The following is a 12,307-nucleotide window of genomic DNA, read 5'->3' as shown; positions in this document are numbered from 1 at the left end:
CAGATATCGAAATGAAAATAAAGAACGCTGGGATGAACAAACTCGTCTCATAAAAATCCGTCATTAATCCAATGCGTTATAATTTCGTGATTGCATTCACAAAGGAACAAATACGATAATTTGAAGTTCTTATGTACTTACAACGACTCAAGCGATGTTAGTCCTGATAATAAATTGGCATCTATTGAATTAATTTTATTGTTGTCAAGAAATCTGAAAATGGAGAACAATTCCTAAAGCAGGCACATATATCAATGCAAAGCGATAATTATGAAACACTTGAATAACAAGGTATAAAACCCTCCATGGAATATGACAAATAAATAAGTTTAATCATTTCTCGGCGGCAGCTAAACTATGATATGTGTGTGTATAAGTCTGAAATATTGAATGTGCTATCTTATAATACAAGAATTTTCGATTTCTTACTCTTATATATACGTTTAGGTTTTACATTTAATATATTCTAATTAAGATTTCTTGTGGAATTTCGTCTAATTGCCAAACACACCACATTTCCATAATGCGAAATCAAATAATGATATTGGCTTCTAGTTTTTTCGATTGTTTATAATGGCGCACAAAAATGTTACATTTAATAAAATTTAAACATCAAATGGAATGATGATGAACTTCATCAAGACTTTGGACCTATACTTTTTGCAAGGTGAACAGAAATATAATGATAAAACGAAATGCTCGCGTACCCGCGTCGTTCCAATTTTATACACACACTTGATTGTTAAATTTTCTTTTAGCACCTATGGTTTATCTTATTCTTTATATCGTCATGAAATTGCGTTAAGCTGTGTATACAGTTTTTTTTTTGCTTTTTCAGGGGAGGGGGTATTGTACTACAAGTCAACGTATTATTCGAAATAATTGGCTGATTAAAAATTCGAATTATAATACTGTATAATTGATCGAAGAAGTAAACATTTCTAATATTTACTTCCATATCTACACTTTGTATTGAAATACTTACAATTGTTTCAAAGACTGAAGATCAGCGAACGCACCATCGTCTATACTAGAAATTTCGTTCAGACTTAAATATCTACAAAATGCAAACACTTATTTATAAGTGTAAAACTCTGGTAACAACAATAGTATTCTGATAATAAAACCTTATTAATTCATTTCTAAAGTACAAATTAATGAAGAAAAAAAAACACAAACTGAAAAGCTAAGACTAGAGAGAGACAGGTTGCACTGTCAATTGTCTCTTGCTATGTATTAATCAACAACAATCAATGTTTAATCAATCACTTCGTGATTGTAACCGTAAAATCGTAGTCGTAGTGTTGGGTTTGTTTATCCGTGCATAATTAATCTGTCTGAGCAGTTTTTTGTAAGAGTACACACCCTGTTAATGAACTAATGTCAATACAAGAACTTAATGAAGAAGTGTAGACATGTCATTGATCAGCATTGATTATCGAACTTGTTCAAGATCTTTCTGTCATAACCTTCAATGATGTTTTAATTAAGATTTGATAATGAAAATGTGTTTTTTTCCAAGGGTCCGTGTTGAAGGCTGTTCTTTTGCATATACTTGTTAACTTTTTATGAAGGTTTTCTCATTGGCAGTTATGCCACATATCCTTCTCAATCATGTTAATACTGAGAACGCTCAGATACAACTTTCTATATAAAAAAATCTATTTACAAGGGTCATACTTTGTTTGTAAATAGTTCATGTGTAGTTATTTAGCATTCATTTTGGAACTTACAGAATCTTAAGCGACGTTAGTCCTGATAATGATGTGGAATCTATTGAACTAATGTTATTGCTTGAAAGATATCTGAAAACAAAGAACAATTCTTTTAGGAGAAATGTTTATTTATAAATAGCGATTATCGTGTCATTGTTAGATAGCAAAGTAACAAAATAATAGAAAATTGCTCCATTACACAAATATTCGACCATAATTTGTATATGACACAACTTGATTAAGGATAAAATGCACACTATCGCTATGTATCGCTATTATCTAAATAGTGTATTTGATATTGTTGTTGTTTGAAACTCTCGAGAAATTCATTAATCATTTCCTTCGCATTATCCTTGAACTGTGCATTCAAATGTTTTGATCGATTGATCAATTAGTGCTGTCTTTAGGCTGCATCAGCACAAAAATGCAATAAAACGAGAGGTATTTCAAATTGATAATAAAAGACAGTTTGTAAAAGCAGACAAAAAGTCTGTCAATTAAATAAAACTTTAGATTAATGTTAGCTTACATACTATATAGGCGTGGTTTATTCGTGTAAAGAAGCTCGTGTCTGCATGTGCTACTCTTATTGGTTGTTCCTTATTTAGAAAAGATACACGTGGCAGAACTCATCTTTGTTATTCTGTTTGGATAGAAGGACGCTATTTCATATTGTGAAGCAATTTTTTTTATTTATTGTGCTATATCATAACAGTACTATTCTTTCATTATACGATTTAGACTTTTATATTAGTTGTCATCTAGATTGGAACTTTAAGCTTTGATTTACTTTCCTTCCTTGCATGGATTTAAGTTAACTTGGATTTAAGTAATCTTGGATATTTGTATTCCTTTTTCACACGTGAGTGGTAACTTTTATTGTAACATTATAATCAGTTCCATTATTAACATTATGGCTACCAGAAAGTCGAAGAGACAACCGAAAAGGAAAATGCCTTACGAACGTCCGCCTGTAGACTCTAGCCAGGACCCATCCACGTGGAGTAAGACAAAACTTATCCAAGAATTAAATGGGATGGATATAGAAGTTCCTGTCGATCTTAGTAAGCCAATCATCTTACAATTATTCAACAGTAATATCAAACGAAAGGAGGCAACCGTTATTGAAGCAGAAGTAATTCCGGATATCGGAACTCTACAATCCCCAACGGAGCAACGCTCATTCATCAACCCAGAACCGGAGGCGGGTATTCCAATGAGCAATATGTGTAATACGTTAGTCTCTATGTCCCAATGCTTTACGGGTTTACAAAGTACCGTTACCCAAATTCTTTTGAGGAATCCCGGAGAAAAGCAGCAGAACACAATCAAAGACGGATTTACCCTTCAGCATTGGTACAACCAGTCTACTACCGTTGATAACTATATACTGCTTCTCATTCCGGAATACAGGAGAATTGTGTATCTGTAGATACCAACAAGGGAGCCAGATCAGATGATTTTACCGGTATAGATATTCATCACTGCAGCGACAGATTATTGACGGTAAGGATGTTAATATTGCTGCCTTGCTAATTCCTAATTATGAATGCCAACAATCACATACCGTAATTGCTGACAGCATTGAGGTTAATCTCCCAGAGAAACCCGACATACGATTAAACCGCGCACTGACCATTCAGGAATTTATTAAGGCATTCGGCAAATATAAAAGAATAATGTCAAAGGCTTATCCAGAAGGACGCGTCGAATTAGATGCGTACGAAGAAGACATAATTGATATTAGTAATTTTTACGGGTCTAAGTGTTACGATTACCATAAAATGTTTTCAGCCAAAGCGTCCACACTATTAAGAGAATATCACGTTAAGGTAGACTGGAGTAAACGTGAACGTGATTTATTCACACTCGTAGCTGCAGGGATTCAAATCAGCGTATGTAAATTATGCCACATGTGCGACCACACTACAGAATTCTGTCCGCTGCAGCTGAGAAACACAGTAACTCATCAAGAGATTAATAGTTCGAGAAATGATGATCGCGGCGATAAGTACGGCCCACCAAAATATTTTCAGGACGGTAAAGAGATTTGTAATAACTTTTATAGCATTAGAGGGTGTACAAAACGCACCTATTCTTTTCCACATGTTTGCACCAAATGCCGTTCGCCAGGACATTCACAGGTTCTATGTGGGAAACGCCAATCAGCAACGTCTTCATCCAATCAGACACCCCCGATTGATAAAGAAACTCCAAAGACATCTCGTAAAATGTGACTAACTAAATTTGATATGCACGCTACAACCCCGGTCAATGTCAAACAGCTTAAAAGTGAACTAATGAATCTTCCCTACAAACATTTCGTTGATTATTGATGTAATGGGTTACACTATGGCTTTGATACTATGGTTAAATATGATAACATTAAAACAATGGAATATAGAAATAATTTAAGCGCTAGGTCACAGAAAGATACAGTTGCAGATCTTATTAACAAAAATCTAATTAACGGTTTCGTTTATGGTCCGTTTGAAAAATTACCTTTTGATGATTATCGAGTAAGTCCGTTAGGAGTTGCAGAAGGTAGATATTCTTTCAAAAAGCGTCTTATTTTAGACTTGTCCGCACCGCACAACGATACAAACGTTAGCATAAACGATCTTATAGACAAAGATTTGTGCTCTATGACGTATGTCAAGATAGATGACGCAATTCGTCTCATTACTAATTACGGGAAAGGGACAAAACTCTATGTAAGTTTGACATTCAAAATGCATTTAAAATATGTCCAGTGCTACCGAATCAATATCCATTATTTTGTTTTAAATGGGAATCTCTTTACTATTTTAATGTGCGATTGTCGTTCGGATGCCGTAGTAGCCCAAAAAACTAGGTTGCCGATTACTTCCAATTTTACCGGAAATCTGCCTTTGAATGAGAAAAGGCGTGTTTGATAAATATATTGATTGTTTGATAGAAACAACTTGCATAGTTGCGTTTTTCGCCTTTTTGAGATGTGGAGAATTTACCGTCATGAATGTCGATAAGTTTGACCCTCTAAATAGCTTATGCATATCTGATATTATATTAAAGACTGATTATGCTATTCTGAAACTTAAAGAATCTAAAACTGATCCATTCCGAAAGGGAATAGATATTAAACTTTTTAAAATAGATAACTCTATTTCCCCTTTTTTGGCTTTAAAAAGATATTTAAGTATTAGGCATCCTGAATTTGGAATTGGATTTCCATCTGATCCGCTTTTTATAACAGGTAATAGAGAAGCTTTAACAAGACAATTTTGTCTAGTGAAATTGAAGAATATTTTAGAACTTTGCGGTTATGACCCAAACTTATATAATGGTCATTCTTTCATATCTGGTGCTGCAACTAGTGCGGGGAAAGCACGCGTAGAAGATCATATGATCAAAGTACTTGGTCGATGGAAATCAGATAGTTATTGTATATATATCAAGATTTCCCCAACTTCTATCAAATATGCTCAACAAAGTTTAACTGAGTAGTAAATTTATTTTTACATTTGTATATACTCATTGTGTTATATAGGATTGTTTGCTTATGTATATTAATACACTTACTTAGCTGATCCTCATCTGAGTTTTTGGACATTAATGAAATTTTATTGTCTGGATCTATAAACCAAATTTCATTTATTCCCCCAAGAATTCAGTTGTCTCATCACCACCGTCAGTTCAACTCGTGCGGCAGCCATGCTTCGCTGTCTAAAGCAGTAGGGAGCCATGATGTGCTCCCTTGGAACCATGCTGTGTTCCTTCGAACTGACGGGTGTGTCACTGCCTTTGAAGTTTGCTTCTCATGAATGCTAATAAACTTTTAAGGCAGGGACCGGTCAAAATTTATACATAGCTGAGATGATTCCCAAAGGACAAAAATTAATTGTACAATCATAAACTTATGTAAATCTATTGAATAAAATTTGGTTATCTGTATTCTCAATTTTATGTTTAGGAGTACTTGTTTTTCCACTGGGTGATGTTGACCACAAATCGCCAATGAGACATATTTATTACTTTCACGGTCTTTATCAATGATCTAAATATTTATTTGTTTTACAGTTTAACTCACACATATTATGTTCTCTACAGATGTCTTTACTTTTGGGGTCAGTCAAAATTTTGATGCATCACTATTTAATTAGTATTTAGATAAGCACGTGCATAGTATGCAAGAGATTTTACGGCCATTAAGCTGTTCTCCATCTATCATAGAGTTTCAAACGCACATGGAATCTTGGGTCATTTAAGGTCTTTCACCTCAACGATTCCGGGATGATTGACAGGAATAAAAGTGAAATAAGTGAAATACAACAATAAGAAATATTAAATATCAATTTTTACTTTGATTATACAGATATGGTCACAGATAAACACATCTGGGATCAACATAGTCATGAATCAAAAGTTCCGTGAATTGAACCGTCAACGATTAAAACGTACTATAACTGAAAGTCAATGAAAACAACCTTGTAATCGTAAACATGATTAAAAACATATAAATGTACAAGTGTATGGAATACTTACAAGACTGTTGTATTCTTAGGAATACTACTTGGTATTTGGTTTAAGTTATCGTTCACACAACTAATTTCTGTTCCTGTGCAATCACACATAGTCAGGTCGGGTTCGGTACATGGCAAAGCATTACCTTCTTTTAAAATGCATAGGGTCAAAACCGCTATCGTCTTAAAGAACATGCACCCAATTTTCATGTCGATACTCTTTTCAATGTTACTAGATAATAAAAATAAAACTGATTGAAAATTCTGCAAATTCAAATTTTCTCAGATAGTCTAAAGATATATCTCATATATAACGAGGCAGAGCGAGAACCATTATGATAAAATGCTGGGCTAAATTGTTGACCAAGATGTCAAAATTCTAAATTAAAACAATAAAAATTATTATTAATTCAATTTGTCATACATAGAGTTGGACTCATATTTTTTGGTAAATAAATTCCAAAATTTTATCAACAAATAAATTAAAGATTGATTCTTATAAATCCTGACCATAATGATGAACTGAATACTGAGTACTCTACTGACCTACCAGTACACTAACAATAGCATTTGCTCAGAGTCTCAAAAAGAACATACTTATACTTGCATAAATTGAATTTCAAGCATACTCTTCTGAATTTATAAACACAAAATTGTCAACCACAAAAGAATACTTTCTGTATGACATCAAGCTATTTTTTGTTTTAAAAAAACATTGCTGATAAAAATATAAAAGTAAATGGCTGATAAATGTGAATTTTTTATCACATAAAAACCTTCAGTTTGGACAAATTTCTGATTTACTATGACTTATTGGTCAAAAGTTCTGTATTGGAACCTAATCTGAAAACACAGAGGCGATGCTCCTGCGGGCATGGATCATTGAAGAATGATTTGAGAATAAGTTGTCTTGTTGCTTACAGTCATTACATCGGTGTAAAGACAATTTTTCTGTGATGAAAAGAAGGACTAATAGTTAATGTTAAATTCCAAATAAGAGAACATAGTTTAGCATCAACTTATGCATAACAATCATCATTGATGATTTTATTTAAACTGCATGCCTATCAATGAGATTTGTTAGTGTCACTCAAAACTATTTTATTGTACAAAACATCCAAATGGAACCGTAATGATGAATGTCAGTTTTAAACAAATAACGATAAAGTTACACTAAAGGGGATATCTCATACTTATTTTGACAATTGTCAAATTTGAATTGTTTGAACTTAATCTAAATCTTTACCAAAACAGTCTGTAATAAAACGTATGGAACTCATAAGTGATAGACAAACTGAGTTCGCCATGGCAAAACACGTATGACGTCTATCAAACCAATATTTGAAAACTATAGACCGAGCAACACGAACCCCATCAAAATATAATATATATATATATATATAAAAAGCTGTGGTAGGATTGCCAACGAGACAACTCTCCACAAGACACCTAAATGACACAAAAATTAACAATTATAGGTCACCGTACGTCTTTCAACAATCACCAAAGCCCATACCGCATAGTCATCTATGAAAATCCCGGAAATGGCAATGTAAAACAATTCAAACGAGAAAACTAACGGCTAATTTATGTACAAAAAATGAACAGACAAAAATTATGTAAAACATTAACACACGGAAACCACTGAATTACAGGCTCCTGACTTGGGTCAGACACATACATACAGAATGTGGCTGGGTTAAACATGTCAGCATGATCCCCTAATCTGGGACAGTGGTATAACAGTACAACATTAGAACGAACTATAAAAATCAGTTGAAAAAGGCTGAACTCATCAGATGGATAAAAATACAAGTCGATATGGCCGGGTACTTGTACATCAAAACAACAAAATGACTCAGAAAAAATACAGATCTGAGGTACTAATTTTACCTTCAAGTGAAATTGCGATCATTTTTCACTCTTAAATATGCATGTTTAATAAAATGAGACAAACTCGATAAAAAACCAATGTGATATCAATACCTCTGACACCGTAAACAAGATTTAAATATTCAGATATGAAAATACTAAAACAGTTCAAACGTGACTTACAAAATCATTATTCAAACTAGCTGTGTCGAAACGACACGAATGGTCCCGTCTCAAAAAGTAGAAAAATATGAAATTCTAACAACACATGTGGACACAAACATTAGGCCAGTCTCTCATATCAAAATAGTACTGGAAAAAAGTCAGTATAATTGTGATTGTCAACAATTTTAAAGTTTTAAACTCTTTATTTTGTCAAAAATCATCGGAGCGGAACGAAACTTAAATTTGATCTATAACTCTTCATAGTTAACTCTCATACCAAAGACAGCCCAATACATATTTCTCAAGGCGTTTAGAACAAACCGTCGTATAACTGTGATTTTCAACAATTTATCAAAGTGCAAAGCCCGTAATTTCGGCAAAAATTAGCGAAGCAGACACTACAAACTCCTCAGAGTCTGAATTGACCAGTTTTTGTGCTCGACCAGTAAAATCGAGCACACATTTTACTCGACTAGTCTCGACATTGTCTCGACTGTACTTAACTGTACTTAAGTGTACTCGACTAGGTCTCGACTTTACTTAATTAGTCTGATTCAGTACTTGATGATCTTTGTGTAGTCTGAAATGGTCTGGACCAAGGCTCGACCTGTCTCGACCTGTCTTGACTAGTCTCCACCTGTCTCGACTAGTCTCGACTCAGTCTCAACCAGTCTCGACCTGTCTCGACTAGTCTTGACCTTCAAATGAAGTTTTGACTGGTGTAAATCAGCCCATCTAACTAAATTAAATATTAATCTTTCAAAATTCAAGCTTATTAGGTAGTTTGATTTATTGCTGTGAAATGAAAGAATTTAATTTTACAATATGTAAAAAAAAAATTATTATATAAAAATTCAGATAGGCATCTTAAATTTTTTTTATAACTTTTTCAAACCAACTTGGATTTTCATCAAACTATGCAGATATCTTAGATATATATCAAGCTTACTGAATCCCATTTCATTTAGTTTTTTGTTGTATTGCTGTAAAATTTAAGAATTAAAGTAATCTTGGTATAAAAAGCTAGGATTTGCAATTCGGACAAAATAGAGATAGTACACTTTAATTTTTTTAATAACTTTTTCAAATCAACTTGGATTTTCATCAAACTAGGCAGCTATCTTACATATATATTAAGCTTACTGAATCCTATTTCATTTAGTTTTTTGTTGTATTGCTGTAAAATTTTAAAAATTTAAGTAATCTTTGTAAAAAAAAGCTAGGATTTGCAATTTGGACAAAATAGAGATAGTACACTTTAATTTTTTTAATAACTTTTCCAAATCAACTTGGATTTTCATCAAACCATGCAGCTATCTTACATATATATCAAGCTTACTGAATTTCATTTCATTTAGTTTTTTGTTGTATTGCTGTAAAATTTAAGAATTTAAGTACTCTTGGTAAAAAAAAGCTAGGATTTGCAATTCGGACAAAATAGAGATAGTACACTTTAATTTTTTTTATAACTTTTTCAAATCAACTTGGATTTTCATCAAACTAGGCAGCTATCTTACATATAAATCAAGCTTACTGAATCCCATTTCATTTAGTTTTTTGTTGTATTGCTGTAAAATTTAAAAATTTAAGTAATCTTGGTAAAAAAAGCTAGGATTTGCAATTCGGACAAAATAGAGATAGTACACTTTAATTTTTTTAATAACTTTTACAAATCAACTTGGATTTTCATCAAACTAGGCAGATATCTTACATATATATCAAGCTTACTGAATCCTATTTCATTTAGTTTTTTGTTGTATTGCTGTAAAATTTAAGAATTAAAGTAATCTTGGTAAAAAAAGCTAGGATTTGCAATTCGGACAAAATAGAGATAGTACACTTTAATTTTTTTAATAACTTTTTCAAATCAACTTGGATTTTCATCAAACTATGCAGCTATCTTAAATGTATACTAAGCTTACTAAATCCCAGGTCATTTTGTTTTTTGTTGTATTGCTGTCAAATTCAAGAATTAAATTAATCTAGGTCAAAAAAGCTAGAATTTGCAGTTCGAACAAAATAGAGATAGTACACTTTAATTTTTTTCATAACTTTTTCAAATCAACTTAGATTTTCATCAAACTCTACAAATATCTTTGCAATATATTGATCTTACTGAATCATATGTTGTTATTTTGTTTAGTGTATTTCTGTCAAATTTAAGAATTTAATTAACCTAGGTCAAAAAGCTACGATATTAGAAATATATCTTTTCTCATAATTTGGGAAAAATTATATATAAAATAGTTATATAATTCCTTTAATGTTTTATTCCTTTTAATATACACTTTATAAACATATCAAAAAGGGATGAAACATTAGAAATTATCAAAATAGTTCTTCTGATTTGTGGTGATTTATAAAGCAATACTTTCTGCTTGGGGCAAAGTTATTTAAAAGATCACATCTACCAGAGAGTTTTAAATTCTAAATAACATTTATTCAAATTTGCAACATCCTGTTAAATCTAAATCACAGGGTATTTAATTTACTAGATAAGTAATACACGAGTTTAAGAAAAGTAGGGCTTTCTTTTTACCTGTAAAACTCACGTGTACTGATGTAATTAAATCATGTATATTCATTAAATTTGACAAAAAAATATTTTAAAACTTCATAACAACCTGGGATTTAGTAAAATCACCAAGGTAGCTATATAGTTTTAATAAAATCCAAGTTGATTTGAAAAAGTTAGTAAAAAACTTAAAGTGTACTATTCAGACTCTGAGGAGTTTGTAGTGAGAGCGGAAGTTTAACTTGATCTGTAACTCATCATGGTGAACTGGCATACCGAAATCAGATCAGTAACTTAAGACGTTTAGAAAAAAACCTCCGTATTATGATTTGATACGAAATGACGGAATGACAGAAATATATATTCCACAACAGTTACTGCAACAAGAGTGTTATGATATTTCTCCACTCGAGGCTTGCCGAGCTTTTTAGATAATTAAAATTAAACTGTTAAGAGTGGAGAAATATCGTAATACACAAGTTACAGTGGTGAAAATTGTTCCTCTTATGATTTTTATCGTTCCTTTTCAAAGAATTGAGGAAAGTTGTGTAATTTCAATTGACGTCATCAGGCATGGTCGCCTTTTTCATGACGTCACACTAAGAAAATTCAGAAGAAAACAAGAAAATTTAATGTCACAATTAAATTTCAACCAAGCATTTCCAGAGAACAGATTTTTCGCTAGTGAGGAGAAATATTTTTCTCACACCGGTCAGGAAATGAGAAAATCGAGCAAAAATTAGAAAATTACGGATTTCTGACAAGGGTCAAACTATATGTCAACTTAGCGGGGCCATAAAAACCATTAACAATACAGTATTGTATAATTAAGCATATATCGTCGAAAAACAATTAAACAATTGTCTTTACTTACATTTCAATCTGTTCTAAATATATCTGATTCAAACAATTTAATCTTGTTATTTCCAGTAAATGAATATGGTTATAATATATCCTTTAATAAATACCCCAGAAAACTGCTTTTTTTTTTGGTAATATTTGCGCACAAGGAAGAAGGAAGCAATATACAATGAATTTTGATTTGCTTGCTAAGAAACCTTTTTTTCAAACAAGGAAGAACGTTCTGCGCAGTTAGACACGTTTTAAACAAAAAAAACAAGATGGAAAAAAAGAAATATTTTAGCAACAGATGTCATGAATTTTTACATCATTTTATATCATAAAATGAACAATCCATTATATTTTAGAGGAGAATAGAGATAAAGGGTTACTTTAAAAAAAATAATGATAAAAATATAACTTGAATAAGTTATTTTGTACATCTTTGAAAGAATTAGTAATAACACTTATTTAAGGAGAATATGTAATTGTTTTGGGTTACAAATTATAAATAACTTCAAATCTTAATTAATTCACAAGTTTCTATCTATTTCGATCTGTCTACCTTCAAGATATTTGAGGAAAATTACATTCTAATAGTCCCAAGAGACCAATCTTTGACCCAAAAGCGTCGATATGAAAGTTAAGTGCGTCAGAAAGGCAATTACTGTTTCAGAAAGATTAGATTTTATATTTCA

General features: G+C 31.9%; 1 protein-coding gene across 1 annotated transcript in view; it reads right to left on the bottom strand.

Annotated features, from left to right (window-relative positions):
- LOC139492879 (chondroadherin-like) overlaps positions 1-12,307 on the bottom strand; it is a 34,915-nt gene that overhangs the window by 21,552 nt on the left and 1,056 nt on the right. Inside the window, exons 2-5 of the mRNA XM_071281031.1 lie at positions 11,644-11,724; positions 1,734-1,805; positions 986-1,057; positions 142-213 (exon numbers count right to left, since the gene is read on the bottom strand). Of these exons, the coding sequence (XP_071137132.1) occupies positions 142-213; positions 986-1,057; positions 1,734-1,805; positions 11,644-11,724 (297 nt within the window). The remainder of the gene's footprint in view (positions 1-141; positions 214-985; positions 1,058-1,733; positions 1,806-11,643; positions 11,725-12,307) is intronic.

This window comes from Mytilus edulis, chromosome 10 (genome assembly GCF_963676685.1).
Source record: "Mytilus edulis chromosome 10, xbMytEdul2.2, whole genome shotgun sequence".
Classification (NCBI taxonomy): domain Eukaryota; kingdom Metazoa; phylum Mollusca; class Bivalvia; order Mytilida; family Mytilidae; genus Mytilus; species Mytilus edulis.
This window is presented reverse-complemented; position numbering and strand designations above follow the sequence as displayed.